Source organism: Mastigoproctus giganteus, chromosome 4 (genome assembly GCF_048544385.1).
Source record: "Mastigoproctus giganteus isolate SK-2022 chromosome 4, ASM4854438v1, whole genome shotgun sequence".
In the NCBI taxonomy this organism is placed as follows: Eukaryota; Metazoa; Arthropoda; class Arachnida; order Uropygi; family Thelyphonidae; genus Mastigoproctus; species Mastigoproctus giganteus.
The window spans coordinates 139,645,518-139,667,727 of record NC_143578.1 but is presented as its reverse complement, the minus strand read 5'-3'; the positions used below and the strand labels follow the sequence as shown (position 1 = coordinate 139,667,727).

The 22,210-nt window shown below is 37.9% G+C and overlaps 1 protein-coding gene and 1 long non-coding RNA gene across 3 annotated transcripts in view; one reads left to right on the top strand and one right to left on the bottom strand.

Annotated features, from left to right (window-relative positions):
- The window catches only part of LOC150087098 (receptor-type tyrosine-protein phosphatase kappa-like), a 453,299-nt gene that overhangs the window by 384,776 nt on the left and 46,313 nt on the right, over positions 1 to 22,210 (top strand). For both annotated transcript variants that reach the window (XM_090372951.1, XM_090372952.1), the window contains exons 8-12: positions 4,151 to 4,286; positions 9,220 to 9,369; positions 10,007 to 10,106; positions 16,963 to 17,039; positions 20,331 to 20,462. In XM_090372951.1, the coding sequence (XP_090229077.1) occupies positions 4,151 to 4,286; positions 9,220 to 9,369; positions 10,007 to 10,106; positions 16,963 to 17,039; positions 20,331 to 20,462 (595 nt within the window). The remainder of the gene's footprint in view (positions 1 to 4,150; positions 4,287 to 9,219; positions 9,370 to 10,006; positions 10,107 to 16,962; positions 17,040 to 20,330; positions 20,463 to 22,210) is intronic.
- The window catches only part of LOC150087096 (uncharacterized), a 219,097-nt gene continuing 214,323 nt past the window's right edge, over positions 17,437 to 22,210 (bottom strand). Inside the window, exon 3 of the long non-coding RNA XR_016546901.1 lies at positions 17,437 to 17,686. This is a non-coding gene — a long non-coding RNA (uncharacterized LOC150087096). The remainder of the gene's footprint in view (positions 17,687 to 22,210) is intronic.

The window sequence follows — 22,210 nt, the reverse complement described above, 5'->3', positions numbered from 1 at the left end:
TCTCAGCGTTTGGTATATTTTACTAAGTTCAAATTACAATGTGGTCGCCTGGTTACTTGTATGTGTTAATTACTAATGGCTGAATAAAGCCAATATTTTCTAACTCTTATGAAAATGGCGTCCATCCTATTTGAAGCCACAGACGGACTTAGAACAAAAATCTGACTTCACAGACCTGTAGGCTGTAGAGAGAGAGAGAGTGAGTATGTGTGTGTGTGAAACGATAAGTTAGCAGAACATTGACATAATCAACACCATATTAAGACAACAAATCAAAGGTAATGAAAGAAAAGTTTGTTCATACATATTACTAAAGAGAATATGTATATGTGACCAATTTATGCATGCGTTACGTAAATTAGTATTAGTAGTGACAAATGATGCAAGAAAGCAAGCTTACAGAAAATCGGCCATAAAAAAAACTATCTAATTCACCTGTCTATCCACTCCAAGAATTTATCTAGTTGTTCTTTGAATTTATTGTCACTTCTAGAACTTCCACCAACCACCAGCTCGCTGAAGGCAAACTTCCGCACCCATATCCTGCAACAATCCTTCCTCCGTTTGAATTTATGCCCCTTCAAGTGTGTACTCTCAGCAACAGGAAGAATGCCATCGGCACTGAGCTTACTCAATCCATTCAAGGCCTTAAATACCTCAGTCAAATCTTCTCGCAGGTGCGTAGTCTCCAGAACTGAAGCCTTTCTTGATAAGATGACATTTTTTTGTTCCCCTTACCAATCGCGTGATTATCCCATTGCCTTATGCAATGGGATAATCACCATCTTTATTCCTGCTAGCAAAGTTCCTGAAATATCCTTGATAAAACTCCATAAGCTGTTCTGGCCTGTCTGCACTACTCAGAGAACTTTGTATCTGACTGCACAATTACCCCCAGGTATTTTTGACACACTTCTATTCAAATTTAAATACTGGGAGATGAAAACAAACCTGGATTATTTTCATTTTCCACTATTTTAGTGCATTTCATACACGAATTAATCTATCTTCAGAATTGCATCAAGTATTTTGTCTATAATGTCCGATCAAAACCAGCCGATAGCTGATCGCCACACTAAAATTTACGGCGCATATTTACCTTTCGTGACCCACAATTCCCATCCATTCTCTTGATTCCGGTTCTGCCAAAGTTTGCAAATATATATAGCAAAGGTACTTTCACTCTATTTATCTTTGCCTCCAGCGACAAGCACACCACATCTCAACTAGGGCTGGGTCTCGTCGCGTGATGATTGCCTCCGTTGTCTTCACTGGTCGCGGCAGTTAATTTCCTGTTTAAACGCTCGTCTGTTGCGCTGTTCAAGTGTATGCATTCCAGATATGATTTTCAAATGTACTGGGTTAGATCACGTCAGGTGACGATTGTCTCTCCTGTTTTCAGTGAACCCTTTAGCTTAAGGGCATTACTATCCCTTTCTTTTGTTTTTTTAAAAAAAATATGTTAAAATGACGTTGAAATACTTCACTTAACTTCCCAATTAGGTTATCTACCGCTTTCCCCTAGTACCTGTATCAATCTCAGGCTTACCTGTATTACAACTGTTATTTGTAATGCTATAATATCGAATTAATTAATTGAAATTTACAACTTTTAGTGCTTCACTGAATTATTACTTTCAAATAATAACGTTAATCTTAATGTACGTACTGCAAAACTGAATTTACACAAACACTTATCGTTGACATATAACATATACTCATTTGGCCTTGCATTAGCAACACCCTCATTATGGAAGAATGGACTGGTCTGCGATGCTGGTGAAGGCTCAAAGTCGAGAACGGCTGATATAAGATTGTAGTTCGCACAAGTGGCAATCAGTTTAAGTGTTTAAGAAGAAAACTGGGTCGACTTCGAACGTGGAATGATTGTGGTGGCAAGACGTACCAGTATCTCGACAACAGCCAACGTGGTTGTTAAGTACTCCCGTTTTGTGGTGTCACGAATCAACCGTGACTGGCTCAACAGCACTCGAACAACTAGCCAAAGGTTACACGTGGGGCAGCCACATGTGGTCAGCGTTGTGTATCTCGTTTCGTAGCACAACAGCGACGCAGCACAACGCAACTGCAACTGTGCACACTGTTAACCCCCAGTTGAACATAGGAACAGCATGACTAACGATCCACATGGAGTATGCAACAGAAAATAGGTCGTACAGGATATGGCAGTCACGGGTATCCATGCTTACTAAGAGACAAGAAACTGCGCCCGGTATGGGCACGTCGACAGTAACACTGGACCACTGGCATATTTAAATCTATCACCTGGTCTGATGAATCTGGTTTCTAACTCTATCATACTGATGGGTGTGTCTGCATTTTGAGAAAGCGACACGAGGCTATGGCACCTGGATGTACTGTTGGTGTTCGGCAGGCTGAAGGCGGTCGTGTTATGGTTTGGGGACTATTTTCGTGGCATGCACCAAACCCTCCAGTCATTGTTAATCAGCGGCACGATGGAACGCCTACCTTTCTGTCGAGGCTGAATATACAAGTATACTCCCATTCATGAGGACAGTGTATCCAGACAACGTCGGCGTCTATCAAAAAAAAAAAAAAAAATCTCCAAACTCAGTATATCTGGGATCTACAGGAAAAGGTCATTCGATGCTGCGACAATCCACGTGACAGTGCGCGGTCATTACTAGACACGTGCAACGCATGGGTAGCACTACCACAGAATACTTCCAACACCTTGTGGATTCCACAAGGTGCTGCAAGTATTACAAGAGGAAGGCATAGACTTATAAAGGTGTGGAACCATTTTTGAAATGACACGTATAATTTTCAGCCATCGCCTTGTAGTTATTTCAATTCAGTCATGTCCACGTTCTTCACTTACTCTTATATATAGACGGATAATTCAAACTCATGCAAGTGAGGTACAGCTCCTTTTGTTAGTGCTAATTTAAGAAAGCAAGTGAAATGTATAGTTAGAATTTTTGGTTCTAGTTGAATTAAAATCTTGTGCTTTCAGATCATGAAGCTGATCATAGGGTATTAAAAAATGTTTTATATACAAGAGTGGACAAAATAATAGAAATACCTGTTATAAGAAGTACAGGTATGTGCTAATATGGTGTTGGGCCACCCTTTGCTGTTTAAGCAGCTTGTATTCTACGTGGAATAGATTGAAATAAATTCCTGAATTGTCTTAAGAGGACCATTCTTCGTGAAGGAACGTTTCAAGCTCCTTGAATGATAGAGGAGGAGGAAGAAATCTGCTTCTCGCTTTCCTCTCCAAATGTGCCTACAGTGGCTTAATAACGCTTAAGTCTGGTGATTGCGCAGGTCGTGCAAATGCTTAGCCTCAGTTTTATGCTCCTCAAACGAAGAATGGATGCGACTGTGTGTATTGTAGCATTATCATCTTGAAACTATGCCTTCCTCTTCGCATCGTTGCTGGGAAACCAAGTTTTCGCTCTGGGATGAACCTGGTGACTCAGAATATCAAGGTAAACGGTGGCACTAATTCGCTCGTTCAGGGTGATGATAGGACCAAAAGAATACCAAGACATTTCTGCTCAAACCATGTTTGATCCTCCTCCATATTTAATGGCACAAGAAGGTCAGGAAGATCTTCTTCCCATGGCATTCGCCAAACATGAATTCCCTGAAGTTGGAAAAAAGTGTGAATGATAATTCGCCTGAAAATATGACGTTTCCAATCATCAAGTGGCCAGTTTTTGTGGCCTTACACCATTGCATCCTTTTTCATCTCATTATCATCAGTAACGAGAGGCTTGGCAATAGCTTTATGAAGTTCTCGCCGAAATGTTTTGCTATAAACTGGATTGCTGAGACTCACATTAAGTTCTGCAGCAGTTTTTTTTTTTTTTTTTATGTTTTCGAACTACAATAAGTTTCTGTGTGCGGCAGTCTTTGACCTCTTTGGAATTCAAAGTTCGGTAATTTTTTTCGTGTACCTTTTCATATCACCTCTACATAACATCAGCTTTTATCGTTCCTTTCACAGTACTGCCTCTAAAAAAAACAAAAATAAATAAATAATAATAATCGCAGCATGTTCATGATATGAACATATCAGGTGTTTCCATTATTTTTTCCACTCCCTGTAGTTTGTATTATGAATGAAAGAATTTTTTTCTAATGCAGTGTTTTCTTGCAGTGATGGTTGTGGTAGAACAGGAGCTTATTTATGTATTGACAATAACCTGGAGCTATGTGAAGAAGATGGTACTTACGATATCTTCGGCTACACGGCAGCGTTGAAGCAGGCTAGGAAAGGCATGGTGGACACAGTGGTAAGTCAAAGCTCGCAGTTCTGTACACTCTTTAACGGCAGTGAAAAAGAAAATAAATATTTATTTTTATTCCCTCATACAATCATCCAAAAGCAGTTTTGTTTTTAGAAACCTGTGGATACTGGCTATCCCTTCTCATGTCAAAGCAAAAAGTACATACTTCAATTCATGAACTCGCGTTAATCGTCATGTGACTCGCTTTACTTTAATGAGTTAATGTTACCTTAGATTAAAACCAATGCTGTAGGTGATTTATATTAAACTACAGGGAACATATTCAGCGAGTGATTAAATGATGTACATATATACAGTGACTGATTTGCGTATTTTCCTGAATGAAAAAACATAAGTTCAAAGAAAAAACCGTGCAGCGTTCGGTAGAGCCAGCATCCTCTCATAATCGTAGGTGCATTATGTTTTTTAGAAGATTTGTATGTTGTTCGTCTAAGCAACTGGAATGACTCACGGGGAAAATCTCTACACCATGCGCGCGAGATCAGCTAAACATAGCCTTCAATTTAAAAATGTTTCCAGTTGTCGAAGGAATCGAACCGAAACTTTTTCAAAGGAGTGACAAGTGGCGAAACCACTATACTGCTACGGACAACAGCTACCTGCGAGAAAGTGAAGCGTATTCAGTGAGTGCGAGCGGCGATATCTCAGGAAGACAACCTGTCAGTCGTAGGCCACTGTGACTGACTTAAGAAGCACTTGTATAATAATATCTCTTGAGTACTGAACGCAAACTTACCTTCACTTTATCCTGAAATAATCCATAACTAAGATCTACCACCAAATTGCTCGTGAAGCGCTCAACTTTTGCTTCCCTCAGTAGGCCAGAGAAAAAAAATCTAAGAAACACAAAAGTAACTAATGTGAGGTAATTAAGAATCGATTGTGCTTGTTAGACACGTTGTATTTGTATCAGTTGACATTAGATGTTATGACAGCCATCTCATAGAGAAATGATTTATTACACTGCCGCGTGATTGTATGAAATAAAGAGACCACAACTATCTAAATAAAACACACGCTGTCCGGATTTATTATGTCGGCTTCCACAAGTCACTTTGAATTTAAAAGTGTAAATGGGCAAATATTCAACAAACGCTGACATTCACACTTAAAGCAAAAAGATACATATTCGACCAAATGTTGCTCTCCAATTGCATCCGGCTTCTAGAATTTCTTCTTAGAGAATCCCTCTGCAAATTTGAGACGAGAACCCGTCAAATGTGAAAAATTTTACTAGTTGTAAGCGTAAAAAAAGTAAATATGATAATGGGAAATATTAAATAAGAAAGGTTTTCAGTTTTATGGTCATAGAAGTTAATTTATTGTCATTGGTTTTATTAATGGATTTCTCGTACAGCACAGAATGAACCAATATGAATAGAGATGTTAAAATTAACGGTTGTTTATTGTTATTTTTTCGACTAAATAACCATATGAGTAGGCATATGGTTGTTCAGTGGTGTAAACTTTTTCTAACCTGAACAGATCAAATAATTTGAAGTTGTACGTTTTCTTTTCCTTAATAATCTAATTTTAAGTGCCTTTATGGGTCTTACTAATATTTTACAAAAACAAAACTACCTGAAGTTCATAAATTTATAGTCTTCTTGATTTTTCTCCTTTGATATCTGTCTGTCCTGAACATTAAATCTATACTACTTTACACTCTCACCAGTTGCAAGTTTACCTTACTACACATAACCTAATTTAATTATATAACAGTTCTTAAGTATGTTGACTTTCAAACCTTAATGGCAGCGTCATCAATAACATTATTCCTTTGAATAAAATAATATTTTAACACTCTGAGCATTATTTTTCAGCATACAGTTAGAATTTTCTAACTGTATGCTGAAAAGGGATGACATTTTGTTCCTGTAGTATCGTTTTGCTATCAACTCATTAACAAACTATTTTAGCCATGATGAAGTGAACATAATATTCATTTAGTTTTCGGGCCAAATACTTCTCTTTCTTTGCAGTAAATTTAAATTCATGGTTTGACCACCGTCGCTACATGAATTCGATATCCATCAATTAACGATCACACTTGTAATTGCTTCCCAACCACATCAGAAGAATATAAGTGTTGATTTCTTTCACAAAGTTCAACAATCTCTTTTTATAAATTTAACTTCTGGTAGTACTGTAGCATTTCCTGCATAGCTTATAACTCTCCTTCACTCTGAATGAAAAGAAAATATTTTCGTGATGAAAATCGCGTTGTGCACCATGTTATAATGGAAATTTATTTTGTCAATTCTAATGAATTACGAATGCACACATTTTTTAGTGAGAACAAAACCCATGTTTGTAAGCTGGCTGCATAATTTCGTTTTTAAAGCAGTTTTAAAGCCATTGTCGAAACGTTGTAATGGATACAGAGCTGTAAAGGATGTGTAACACGCATGTCCGTAGTTGGACTCCTGCCATCACATGAGCAAAAATGCTTTAACTAACATTTAAACTGCGCGGGTAAAACCACACTGAAATTCAGTTCTGTAAACATACTGTGTCTACAGCAGCAAGAAAAGAGTAGGTGATCCCCTTGGCCAATGTTAAGACTACCACACTCCTGTAGTCGGCTCGAAAAAACTAAAGTAAGCAAAAACTGCTCTTTGGAATCTATTAGACTCTAGGTAATTTGACGAGCACATAGTAAAGACAGTTATGCTTGATGGTCAGATGGCCTTAGTTAATTTATTGTTGTTAATTTTGGCGAACCTATAATGTTTTTCATTGCGTTATGGCCACCCTGCAGCAACTCGCGCACTTTTAAAATCCGGTGTGATCTTTCCTTAAACTCGTTCTTAAATAAAAGGTATTTTCTCTTTCTGAGATTAAATTCATCACATATTTCAAGCTATTTTGAAAAGAAGTGTCAATCCAACTTGGTGAAACGATGATGGAAGGTAATGGCGGAAAGCATTAAGGACTTGAATCGTCAAATCATAAGCTACACTGTAGTGTGACTTATGATATTCTCCTCCCGTTCTAGAATAGAGAAATTATCGCGTTCATTAGAATTGATAAAGGCAATCTAATATTAGAAATATTATTCTATTAATCAAGAATTTCTAATATTTCTCATTATGGGCGTAATGGCAAATATGTTATCCCTGGGAAATATATAGGGATAACGAGTTAAACTTTTCGAGAAAGTAGACATTGATTGACAGAATTAATGTTACAATGGTGGAAATAATGCAAGACTACCATCAACAGCTTTGTTTGAAAAGTTGTTGGCTCTCCACGGGGCCAAGTATGGGTACCCATGCTCCACCACCAGAAGGAAAGAGGGGACGGCAGGGAGGAGAAGACAAGGGGACCGTCACCTCCCCCCGCCAGGAGAACAGGGGAGAAACAGGGCCGTGCAAAGGAGTACGGGTTCAGGATCGCCACGTGGCATTGGCAGCAATGCTGCATGAAGTCATAGTTGGCAGAGTCCAGTCCGAGTAGGTCAAATTCGAGTAGTGCAATCCTGGGACAGACAGGTCCCGTCCGGGTAGTGAAGTCATTTCAGTAGTGAGCTGCATGAAGTTTGTATTTGGTAGAGTCGATCCGAAAGGCTCAAATCCGGGTAGTGTCAATCCTGGGACAGACAAGTCCCGTCCAGATAGTGCAGTCATTTCAGTGGTGAGTCAACTTGGTGGGGACGAGGCTGGAGCGGCAGTCATGGTAGATCGAGGTTATATTGAGGCTGCATTGTAAAGGCACGATTATTGTGCAGGTTGAAAGTCTTCACGGGGATTGCAGTATGCTGAAGCAAGTAGTGGTCTGGACACATGGCTGATTAGGCCGGTTGTCTTTGTCTGGTTGGGTCTGATTCTGAGGTTGTGGTAGGGTTTTCCGCCTTGTGAAGAGGCGCTGAGCAAAGTTAGAAAAGGCTGTATAGGTATGGTGGTCTTCCAGGAGATGTTGTTTCTGGTCTCTCGGTATGAGATGGATTTGTGTGATGAGAGACCTGAGGTCATCATATAGTAGACAGTCATCAATCAAGTGGTCCCAGATCTCCTGGGCACCACAGGTGCAAAGGGAGCTGTCGGAAAGTCCAAGAAGGTTGTTTGCTGCGAAAGGCACCATGCCCTGTTAGGAGGTACGTGGTTAGAAGGCCTGGGGAGAACCAGAATGGTGATTTGCATATGTCCGGTATAAATTTGCGGGTGATGGCCCCTTTGGTGGATTCAGACCATCTAACTTGCCAGGTCTGTTGTAAGTAGGTTAGGAGTCTGCTAACCTGCTTACAACAGACCTGGCAAGGTAGATGGTCTGAATCCACCAAAGGGGCCATCACCCGCAAATTTATACCAGACATATGCAAAGTATATCCCAAATCACCATCCTATTTCTGGGTGGTGGTACCTACCGAGAATAAGTAACAATAAACTTCTCTATTATAATGAAGCGTTGCTTATTCGAGGTAGTGCAAAACATGGTAATGCGTTGTGAAGGATGATCACAATACGATATACAGATGAAATGATGCCTTTACACTACTTTGGTAGGTTTCTCTTTATGAGCTATCTGCGGTGTTTTTACACCAATAGTAAAGAAATATATATACCCATGGGAAGCTTGAAATCATGCATAGAGTCACTGTTGGCAGAACGAGCGGCTTCCAGCTCACCCGAACAAATTAGGAGCTAATTTAAGGTCAATAAAATTTTTCCCTATAATATTTAAAACTACGAGAAAGTAGATTTCTTAATGATAGTCACTTAGTATTTTTTTATTATTATATTAATCTGTTCCTATTCTGGGAGAAGGGGTTCATGTTGAAAGAGACAGGGGTGTGATAAAGCGACTAAAAAATCTGAAATTTTATCGATATCTTACCCCCCTCACCCATTTGATTCGTAAACAATATTTAATATATGCGACCTTTTAAAATAATGTACCAATTTGTCTTTTTATTTAGGAACAGTACAAATTCATATACGAGGCATTAGAAGAAGCTCGTTACTGTGGCACCACCTGGTTTCCAGTTACTGAACTAGCTCAGCAAATGAAATATAAGTCTGCGAAGAATCCAATCACCAGACAGAACGAATATCAGCGAGAATATCAGGTGAGCTATTCACAACTTAATTGTAAATATTAATTTTGAAACTAGGAGGGAAAAAATAATAATAATAATGAAAATTCATATGAAATTCGGCAGAAAAAAAAAAAAAAAAAACACTGTTGGATCGCTGCCTGCCAGCCGTCCGAGTCGGCAGTTTAAACTGCAATGTACGTTATCAAAACTCAGACCTTTTTTGTACTTGGGTACTTCTTTCCAGAAAATAATGAGTATTTTTTTAGTAAATTTGGTTGTAAATTTCTGAGAATGAATTATGCCCTTCTTATTATTCATTACAACCTTATATAGCTGTCGAGTTTCGTAACATTCCTCGCGTTTAAAGTAGGCGACCAGTTGTTCCGATAAGCGGATGCCTTTGTTCTGAAAAAATGTCTACAGTTGATAAACAGTGGAAGATTAGAAGATACTGGAAACAAAATTATTAAAAATTTATAGAAATATAAATTTTCCATCTATTGCTGAAAATAATTTTATTGTACTATCGATTTTATCAATAAAATGCGGACATTTTTAGGCTTTTCTGATGAATCTCTTTTTTCTTATAATAATAATGCTTCTATTTAAAACGATTAATAAATAAAATATTGTTTGTCTCATTCTAGATTTTATTGCTTTCTTACAGAAAATATGCAAGATGTCATCGAAATTCTCAATTGGAGACAGAGCTGGCGGACATCGAGTAGAAAACAGGGAGAAAAATAGGAATATGGCCACTGTACCACGTAAATATGTTTTACTATTGTAAGGCAGACGAAATGAATTTTTGCATAGTAACTGGACCAGCTCCGTCCATTTTATTTTGCTGTTATCTACTTCAGTGAAGTACACATACAGTAAGCAAATGTATATCAAAATTATGCATTCATTTTAAGGCTTTTTTTTTTATTTTAAAGGATTGCATCAAAGATGTTAATTACAATTTTATTTCTGTAAAAATGGTTTTACAGATCTTTTGACTGTTTTTTACTTCAACTCCCTATTCTTTATTGGACATACCGTGCTAAATTTCCCGCCGTGCTATTAAAAATCTTCGTTTCCTTTGGAATATGCACAATAGTATCAGTAATGCAGTATAAATAGTATAGCAGTAAAGCAAAGAACCATGTTTGGTCGCATCCCTTGTTCCTTTCCAAACTGTGCTTAATGAAAAATTTTGACAACGTAATTATTGGGGATTTAGCGTTAGAAAGAGAGCAATTAGCCCCCTTAGAAATACAAGTACTGTACTAAGCAGCAAGACGTATTTACAGACAATCAGAGCAGTGGAGAATGAAATAGAAAATAAATAAAACACCATGAAGCAAAAGGAACGTAATCATATCCACAAATTTTAATTTAGTATCAGGATGAACCCAAGTTTTAATAATTATAATAATATTAAGCGTTCTTAACCGTTTGTCAAATCGAGACGGCTTCGCCAAAGGTATTTTGATATTGCATCGTAAACAAACACCGCCTTTCCTTGCAGACGCATTAATTAACCTTTATATATAATGTGATACTGTCATCCACCTTATACACTATCTACCTACGTGTATTGTAACATCTCACTCTTGAAAAGTACCAAATCAATTCCAGATGATACCTAAAATGATAGCAGCTGGCAGCGCTAGTTCAAAGCAAGATATAAAAGGCGCGCAAGGCAAGAAAACTTTCAAATTATTATTTTAACGGCACAGGAACTCATCGCTAATGTCAGTGTTTAAGTAGAAAATGTGTTATATGTCGATTTGCATGTTTTGTAGGCTGGAAAATCTGGAGTAAATTATGAGGGAATCCTACTGGCTCCAAGTGAGATGGGCTGTAGTTAGGTTTCACTAAAGAGGATTTTAGAAATTCCTCCAATCGTCGAACCAGATCTCTCCAAACTTGTGGCGGACGGCCATCTATACCGTTTCCAGTGGCGCGTTATCCTATAAGCAAAAACGACATCTGACTAGGGCCCCAAAATCGTTGTTTCAAAAACTCATTGCTGTTTTTCACTAATATTTTTAAGTGATTTTTATCGGAAACTGGACTTTCTACCTGGCAAGGTCAATGGATTTTACTTGAAGATTAATTTGAAAATTACGTTTTTTTTTTTCAAAAATGGTTTTACCGATTTTGATGAAATTTTATATTTAGTTCTTACGTCATGGAATTTGTTTTTGGTATGAAGTATTTTTGGGTCTAACAGCACGAGGGACTTCTCTCATCTCCGCGTATGTTCATTGTATCGAGGACAGTCCGCTGTCAAAGCCAGAGATTTAAGTGTGTGGATCATGTGTTGTGTAGCATGCTGTGCCCATTGTTCGTCTGACTTATTAGCCGCCGGGACCCTAGTGGGACCCAGCGCTTTCATACTTCGCCGCGGGGAGGTTATCCAGGTGTACCAGTTGTCAATATACTAGGACCTCTGGCAGGTCCTGCCACCTATTTTCCTGAGATTTCGGTGGCTAGGACCTAAATAAAATAAAATAAAGATAAAATGATCGCGGTTGGTTTTTTTTAAAACAGAAGAAATGGGTCGATAGAAGACCCCCCCGTGAGGCAGTGGAGCATGCCCCACCAGAAGGAAAAGTGGGTGGTGGTGGCAGGAGAAACGCCAGATGGGGTCGTACGCTGAAAGGTTGGAAGGAATTTTTATGTTTTTTAAATTTGGACTCGTGGGGCAATACACTGTGTAAGGAGAAAATGCTAGGAGGGGAGGCGGAAGACTGGGGGTAGGAAAACAGAAGAAATGGGTCGATAGAAGCCCCACCAGAAGGAAAAGTGGGTGGTGGGAGGAGACAGCAAAATGGCACCTCTCCCCCTGCCAGGGAAAGCCGGCTGAGCCAGATGGCTGGGCCTTGGGTGGCAGCCAATTGCTGCAGTCATGGTCAAGTATTGGTCCAGTTCGGTCCTGGTTTGTCACGTTTCGTTTGTCTTGCTCTAGGATGGTATTTTGTGTAGCTCCTGGTGATGGCACAATAGCGTCAATTCGTGGGCTCTTTTGTATGGCAATCCCCTCATAGGTTGCATTTATATTTGAGGTGATTAAATTTTAGTTATTGTATTGTCATGTTTCAGTTTTCTTGCGTTGAGATGGTCCCAATGATATGCAGGGACATGTCCAGAAAGTGCATTTCACGGTTTTGCATTCCTTGACGTTAGGATTAAGCTTTTTGTCACATTTGAGTTTTCTTGCTACCAGCAGAAGGCAGGGCAGATCCAGATGATATTTCCACGTTTGCGTTTCTTGGTGGAAGGTTTCAGTCTTTTGGTCTACAATTGAGGTTGCGGGAATGTCCTTCTCCTTTCAAAGAGATCTTTGGAAAACTGAGCAACTGCCCGGTATGTGTCCTTCTCTGTTATTACAAGGTGCTCCTGGTCTCAGAGAGAGAGACACAGATCCTAGTGATTAGCCTGCGGTTCAGGTCCTCATAGAGAGGGCAGGTGTAAAGTAAATGTTCCCACGTTTCTCGGGAGCCACAGTGATGTATCGCTGAGTCCAAAACCGTGAAGCTTGTGTCTAAATGCCCCATGACCAGTGAGCAGATGGGTGGTATAGAGCCCAGAGGCGAACCATGACGGGTATTTAGGATATACCATTTGTATTGTAGGCAGAAATTTGTGCGTGGTTTGTCCTTTGCTGGACGATTCCCAGTAGGCTTGCCAAATCAGCTGGAGGTGAGCAGAGAGGCATTTCCTTTCATTTTTAAGATCATTTTAAGGGTTGGTCGTAAAGTCAAGCCAAGTGGCCACCCGGCCTGTTGCCAGCTGATAAAGTAGTGCAGGTTGGATGATCTGCAGGTCCATGGGGAGGGATCCTGTAAGGACTTTGAGTGCGTGAGTACTGACTGTTATAAGCTCTTGAGGCTTCTAACAGTCTGGAGACAATACGGGTATTTAGGATATACCTAAATTGACCAGCTGTTGTGGCCTTGTGGAACCAGATTCCAACTGCGTACGATATTACTGGTAGAAAGATGGCTTTATAGACTGATGTATACGATACATTTTTTTTATCAAGAATCACTCAGAGGTGTTTTGTTTCAATTCAGTAGTCATCATGATAGTTACACCCTGAATCCTGATTTGGAGCGGTCCTCTGAGCAGAATGGATCTTGGTTTCTCTGATGAAATTTTTAAGTTATTGCTTGCAGCCCAGTTCTCAAGGGTGTCAATTGCCATGTATAATATCTTCTGTACAGCCGTTCTGGAACATTAGTTTAGCACCGCCATTGTGCTCTGTGAAGATAAAAGACTCTGTAGAATGGCCAGAAACTGTGTAGTGTTGTGTTTGTGCAGTCTGTGTGTTATGTTTAGTTGTTTCTGGTCATTCTGCCACCAGGAAGGCCAGGATCTCCTGGAGAGCCTACCCGGTGTCCGTCTACACCTCGAGGAGGTGGGCACGACTATGTATGTCCCTAGTCCCATGGAGGTTGATCATTGCAATCTTTGTCTGCCCCAGGAAGGGAAACGTTCCGCACCCACTGGAGGTAGTGCTATGCCAGAATAGCGGTAATCTCCAGTTGGGCTCTGGCATCCCCAGGAAGCATCAGAACCATGTCATCCGCATAGGCCAAGGAAACGACGTCGGTGAGAGCCCTGTGGGCAGCCTCTGAACACCTCTTTTGTCACGGAAGAGTATGGAGCTCGCACAGTCGTATAGTTACATATCTGTTAGATAAGTATGATTTCATACATTGGAACAGGATTTTTTGGAAGGCTGGCCTTCCGGAGCCGGCTGAGGACGCTTGGCCACCATAAGGTATCAAACGCCCCAGCAAAGTCTATTTCAATAACAAGGAAATATTTGCGATTTGTTGAAGTTGCAGCTTCATTGATGTTTTCGAGGAAATTTAGGGTTGTACAGCTTTTCTTAAAGCCAAACTGATTTTGCGATTGTAGGCCAGCTGCATTGTAATGAGTTTCAATCCGATTTTTCAGAAGTTTTTCGAACAGCTTGCTGAGTACGGAAAGGAGTGCGATTTTTGGTGTCACAATAAAAATGAACAATTTCATTTTTATTGTGACACCAAAAAAAATTCCATTTTTCCTTGGGCCACATGAAGGTATAACGCGCCACTGACCATGTCAACTTACTCTGGAGTTGGTAGCTTTGTTCTTATCAACGTTAATGGTAGCTTGGGAAAAAAAAAAGTACTTCATTTTATATCAAAAAAGCATAAAGTGATAAAAGAACTATTGTAATTGGAAATTACTGCAATTTTAAGATAAAGGATAGATTTATATTTCCTTTATTATATAATTATATTTGAAAGAATGAAAATAGACAGGCATTCTAAAGCAAACAAAATATAAGGGACTTCACTATGAGTTTGTCGAATTTTGAAAGATTCACTTACGTAGATTGAAGTCTTCTCCATTCCTTTGACGACGCCTGCAGTGGAAAGATTGTTAGGTAAATTCGTCAAAGTGGTTCTGATATTTTAATGGGCCAAGTCCAGAAAGTTTTATTACTGCTTATTCATGAGTTCTAGACTGAAATCAGAACTAACTAAAGAATCGAAAATAAGTGGTTATGACATTCACGTGTAGTATTCACGTATTGTGTAGTATGATTTCGGTGGGTGGTAGAAAATGACAAGAATAAAAATTTTGGTGAACAAAAAATCGTACAGCAGGTGCTTCAGGCATTGCTAGGCTGCTTTCCCTAATAGTAGACAGACAGCTGATGCGCACTGTGAAAATATTGTGTAGTATGATTTCGGAACCAAACATCTGAAATCTCTTCTCATGAAGAATCCCTCAAAGCACGCCATCCATGTTTACAGCACATGTCACTAGCTCAGCTCTTGATTGTGAGTTGCACAAATTTCTATGCCGTCCCCTAATAAATCCTCCTAGTTAAGGTTCATATCCAGCAAATTAGCTTGATACTAAAATTTTGCTCCCCCACCTCTAACTAATACTCTCACCCAAGACCATTCCTGGAGTATACCGTTATCTTCCCCTGGGAAGATAATGGTAGAGCGGTCATTCATTCCACCCCAGGGATGCGTGGTCGACAGTTGAAACGGACAGTAATATTCTTGCTGAAAAGCATTAAGGGTTTGAATTGAACTGAGAAAAAGTGTAGGACTAACAACCACCATAAAAACATTTCATAGAAGTATTTAATGAGATCGACCAGCTGCACGTAAGCCGATGATGTTCTCCAACAATGCGCATCACCGCCTATATTCGTACAGAGAACGAAAGCTTTGGTCACTACAGCAGTAGTAGTGACCAAAATCATCCGCGACAATCCAAGCATTGTATGCCCAGAGAACGATTCCAGCACACGAGAATCGAGGCAGTAATGAATTTCGGTGGTGGCAGTCAGAAACCATCACAACTAAACTTTAAATCGAAGCACAAGCCCTGGAGAAATAACCTGGGGCTTGTGCCATGTTATGATCCATCCAATTTACCTTTTATATATGATTTATGCTATTATTGAATCCTCCCAGACGAAGAATGTTTGTTTGGTGCAGGAGATTTTTTTGGAGGGAGGAAGAGTTTTTTAATCGGTTATAATTCGAATACAGTTAATAGTTGGAACGCACTGCGTTGGCCTTCATTAAATGAAAATCACACAGACACATTATTTAACATTGTTTTTTCATCCATCAGACGATTATACAAAATAGAATTTCAAATTACATATTCATGCTCTATAATGCAATAGTGCTTTTCAAACCTTAAATTTCAGTATGTCCTCGCACAAGTAGGCTTGCCTGCGTTCGAACAGTATTAAATGTTTTTTGACAGTAAATACTATTTTATTAAGGAAAGATTTCAAAAATGAAGTATTGTTGAAAATATACTTTAAAAATTTATATGCAAGATGAGTTTGAAGGTTCATTTCCTGCACTCCCCCCTTTGACTTTATCCAGGGAAATTTTGGAAAATATGAGAGACAGAAAATGAGAGGAAAGACGGAACGTAGCGAGAGGTTATTGTTGGTGTTTAGAAAAAGAAACCTCCGGCATAATGAATAGAAGAGGAAAAAAACACAATACGTTCGTTTGTGATCAACGTATCTAGAATTTATTTCAAGGAATCTGGTGAATCTGCAGTAAGTGCTCATGGTTGTATTAATATTCTTCTCTTCCTGAGTCCATTTTATTATAGAAAAGTAGAAATTTTATTTTCTGGGTAACTTAAATGAAAATGTATTTTCCTTTTAATCCAGCTTGTGGGAAATTCTTTCTTGAATAAAAAAAATAAATAAATTAATTAATAGAAACACATTCATTATTTCCAATAAAACAATGAAATCACTTATGAAATCAGATACACTGCACTCAGTACGCGAACTGATGTTCCTGTAGTAGTTTAAAGTATAGAACTATAAAACCGTAAGCATCTGGTTGTGCAGAATATTGAGACATGTTTGCAGAAATATCCAAATAATTCAATGTGTTACTTGGGTTTTGTTCATTCTTTTCAGAATGAATAATACCTTTAAGCCAGTCAAGTACACAGGAGGGGTATAACGTAGAAAGAGAGAAATAATATTAATTTTACTTAATCAATGTTATGTGAATATTAACTCATTTTGTTAATCAGTGTTATATATTCTAAACTTGTTTTTTTTTTTCTCTTCAGCAGACAACTTCAGGCCCTACCTCTCATCATTCCAAAGCAATGATAGTACCGACTACATCAATGCTGTCTTTGTTGACGTAAGGGATACTTTCCAAGCCTGCTCTGCCTAAGTTAGATTAGTTCTTAGAAGTCTAAAATTTGTAATAGTTTTCTCAGCCGCGATTTTACTTCGCAATGCGTCCTGGAACTGTGCTGTTAACTACTTTTGTTAATCTCCAAGCAAAAGTTAAAGTGTTAAGCATGAACAAGGGTACTTACTATACAACAGGTTAACGGAGTAATTTAAGTAGGACCACATTGTCATTAATTCTGAGTAGCTAAATTTAGTATTGTGTTAGTTTGTTTTGAAATGTTAAACACCTCAACGCTAAAAAGCGTTAATAGTTATAACAGTGGGTGAAATTTTTCAAAATTCGGAATATAAATTTGCATAAGAAAAAAATTCTCTTGTGTTCATTCTTTTCCCATCTGCTCTGGAGTGAACGTACTTTCTTTCTGGATTGAAAGTGTCTTTCTTCACAATAAATCCGTCAAAGTAAATGCCGATCTCAAATGCAGTAAGCATTATTTTTCTTATTCCAGGGCTATCCTTTACTTGAATGCAGGAAAACGTTCTGTAGATTGCCATTCTATTTCGCCGACGTCTCAAACTCAAAAGGATTCCTTCACATGCTTTAGCTTTGGGTCTCATTGCAAATGTGGCTCTGACGGTAGTGTAGCACTGCTGGGAAAAAAAAATAACAGTATATAATAAATATTTTAACCATTTGTACATTCTTTATTTATTAACTATTTGTACAAGGTATTTCAGAAGTTCTGAAACTCAAAGTTGAATTTCATTTTATATATATATCGGATTACGAGCATTCGGTTCCAAAAGTATCCGAGCTGCTCTTAATTTATTTCTTTAGTGAATGGGCTTTGGTTTATACCTGCACAAAGTAACAAAACATACGCTGAAGATGTAGTGTTTAACTGGCTTTTTCTTGTCGACTAATTCTCGAACATCTAAAACGAATAAAGAAAACGTGGAGGGCAGAGTCGAATCAGAATTGATTCGAAAATCTTCTCGAGGACTAACAAAAGAATACACTGAAAGCTTTGGTATCGATCTGACTTTCCCTTATCAAGTAACGCCCAAACATCCAAAATATCTCCATTTATCTATTTAAAAAAAAAACCCTCAATTTAATTTTGAAAAAAAAAAAGCCGAATTTCTATTGGTCCCATCTTAATGAAATGAGAGATGGCTCGACACATCTTTCTTTGAAATTTCATTGCCAAAACCCAGGGTTGTAAGTAAGCGTTTTTCTTTGTGTAATTATAGATAGTATAGCTTATGGAAAGTATTCGTCAATATAGTTATAGTGTAGTTATTTTATAGTTTGTTACAAATAGTATAGTTTAGCAGTACTAAGAACAGCTAAATCCTAATAGTTAATGTTAATTCAGCAGCGAGAGTAGCCAATTTAGACTGGTTATAATGTATAACAGTGTAGCTTTCCACATTCTAAATTTTATTTCGTAGCTTAGGATATTTCATAGATTGAAAAGTCATTTTAAGTACTTTGTACAGGGAATTTAGTACTCTTGCTATGAATCGTCCACTATTTAACAACATTTCGTTGTTCGTACATATTGCGTTGTAATGTATTTCCGAATTTTAAATTACTAATTCCCAACCTTTAGTCATTCTTTCATTTACAAGAGGCTATATCCTGTTAGGAAATACTGGTTTAATAATAAAAAGAGCACTTTCACTGTTTTACATAATGGGAAATAAAACCTCAGCGTTGTTTAACAACATAATACTTTAACATACGTAAAAATATTAAACAGTAATACTTGTGTGTACTAAATTTCAGTTTCGAAATTGTATATAAAGAAAACTCATTTTTAAGTGAGACACTGAAATAACAATATCAAACAATCAAATCCTCACGCTTCGGCATAATATCATCTAGCGATGTGATATGCACTATTGAATTTTCCGCAGAAGTTATAACAGTGGTGAAACTAACTCACCACGGGAGAAGCATAGGAATTAAGGAGCCGGGTTTGATAAAGTTGTTAAAGATTACGTGGAGTCGCTTGACTCGTGGAGGAGGCTCGTCCTGTTTGTTTACTACTGATACATGATTTAAGTGGATAGCACTGTTGTTATCCATGAAGTAAATGTTACCAAATATGAAATTGTTTAAAAATCAATTGCATATTTTGTGGATTCGAGCAAATGAAAATTAATTAATGAATGTACGTGTATGTTGACCATTCAGTAACTGGTAGCCTCAGAAATACCACCTTTGATTGTTGGAAACTGAACGTACAATCGGCAGGAGCAGACATTGCTATCAATCCTTCATGGCAGATTTCCAACGGAAACTGAAAAAAAAAGTTACGATGCTCGCATAATAAATGGCTACAATAGTAGAAGATTCTGGCACGCCAGTCGAATAATTCTGTTATTGTATAGAAATAAAAGTAAACCAAACATCACTGGAACTGAACAGAAGTATTCTGTCACCGTTACATTGTACAGATGGCAGAGCAGAGGTATTAAAAAGAAATCAAGAGTTCTAGTAAAGCATGTTTATGGACATTAGTGTAATCGCCATCCCTGGACGAGGCATAGTTTATTGGTACTAAGACCTGTATAGATGATAGTGACCAATTTTAATGGGTCACGAATCTTTTGTTACCTTTCACCGATTTTTTGTTATTAATTTACCGTTGTTGACGCATTATAGCTGTACCAATAAACACTAAACTAAACCTATGTACATGAACGTCCTCGCTGATATTCCTCTACTTTCCTGGTCCATATATCAATCGAATCTTAACCGACGAGTATTTGTGGCGTCAGGTCAGAACGGCCGTTAGTGTATGGGCCTGACTTTATCTATTTGAATCCCAAAAGCTGGACTACTCACTTTAACGTTGTATGGACGGCTGTCCACGCGTTTCCTCTATATAATGGAATCAGCTGGTTCAAATATTAAAGAACTTCCAGGTTGAATCTAACAAAGAATAACAACCTGCACGAAGGTTTCAACAACGGTATGATTTATTAGGTTTACAACATTCCGTCAACGCAGGCAGCAATCTACGAATAGTATATATTCAAGTCTTAAAACATTAATGAATTTACTTATAATTTCTTGACTTTACCAATTTTAATTACCGTTATGACACTCGAAAGCTTACTGTGATTAATAATCATTTAATTAAATATTATTAGAAGTGTAATTTCTTCAGTGTTTTTATAGAGCATTAAAAAAACTAATTAATGTAATTTATTAGCTGGTAACCAGAGTTTAACTGTACATAATTTTCATAAATTTCCAAAACTCGTTCTTTATCCATTTTAGGGATTCATGAGGTCCAAGGAATTTATTGTAACCGAGTGGCCAATGCAGAGAACTGTACCTGACATCTGGTCTTTGGTTTACGACCATGACTGTAATTCTGTTGTGGTGCTATGTAACCCTCAGCAATCAAACGTAAGTTCATCTTATATGTATACTGAAACTAATTCAATGTAGTATGCACATTTTAAAATATAAACATGTACTTTTAAATAAGCCGAATATTCCAACCTTTTAACAAAGCATTTCGCAAGCATTTAGATTCTGGTGTTATGTGATGTATTATAATTATGATTTTTAATCATTCATTTATATCATACCAGCATTATACTAAAGAAAGAAGGCATTTATGCCTTAATTCTACAATCTGCAACAAATTTTATACGTTGTGGCATAGACACCAAAGAAGCATGCAGTTAGCAAATATTAATATATACTATTCAATCAACAGTGCCTATGGTATCAAAATACTTTAACTCACCAGTGAGTGATTATAGTACACAAATCAAAATGGGAGAAAGCAAAACTAAATTCTAATTATGTATTATTAATTTATATTCCTTGATGGAATGAAAGCCACATTAAGCAAAATTACACAGTCAAAGCCTGTATATTAGCTCTGATAATTTAATGGTAATCCATAACATACCTATTTGCTGTTTTGTAGCATTCGCAAAAGCATGTTTAGGCTGGCACAGTATAGCTTTGAAATGCTCAACTAAAGACTAGTAAAGTTTATAATCCAGAATTATCTAGACAGAAGTAGATTATCAAGATAATTGTAGTTTGTTTAGGGGAGCCTCATGTTTGACATCACTTAGTATAAAATGGAACAGTAGCTTTCGAGGCAAGTTACTACGGATAGTTAAGTAGGAAAAGGTAGAGTAGTTATAGCCTAAATACCTAGTCTGCTTAATTGACTACTGTTATGAGTGTAATGCCAGTGTTCCTTACTGCTCCTAATATTTACTAATGACGTTTATGTATTTTGCAAAGTTGGTGTCTACGGGATACTTACTAAGGTGAGCCAGCCAGTGATTAACAGCAATCAGAATATGCTACTTCAACAAGCCCTCGATCAATCATTTAGATGATTTTAGAAGTGACAGAAAAAAAGTACTGGAGTTACTGAGATTGTTAGGTCTTGCAACCTGTAGCAATAATCCGAGAGTAGTATATCTTTTGGTTAGCATCTGAAGATGATTAAAGACTTGAAAGTTAACAGCGTGTTAAGAAGTTCTCTGGGCAGTATATAGATGTGCTGATAGGGCTCATCTTTGGCAGTGACAAAGAGGCAATTATTCCATCATAATGCGTCCCTCATTAGCAATTGCCATATTTGGTTAGTGTTTTGCGCAAGAGGCTAGGACGATCAGTTCATTATGGAGAGTTTCAATATTACGTTTCATGTATACAATGAAATTTTCGTGTTGTTAGCCTCTTCCCCATTCAGTACATTCTAGTCGAGTAATCTATTTTAAAATTACTGGTAGCTCCTCGTAAGTAAATATGCTTTGTATTTGAAGAGCGAGTTCGTTTGTGTATTTAAAACAGTCAGACTATCCATTCATCCTTGTACATAAGCTAAATTGGTCAGGAGGCCTACTGTCAGGCCTATTTTTCATGCACAAAAGTTTCATCCTTACAAAATAGCCGTTGTTCAATGAGCCAGTGCAGACTACTCAATTTTCGTAAGCGTTTTATGAACAATACCTGAACTTGAAAAGCAACTATTCTATGAGTGATGAAGCACATTTGAATGGTGATGTTAACAAATATAATCATTTCTTTCTGACAGGCTCTAAAGAAAGGATTATGCCACATCAGAATACACGCTTGCAGATCCCATTTTATAAAAATGGGACTCTTCAACAGAGGCCAAA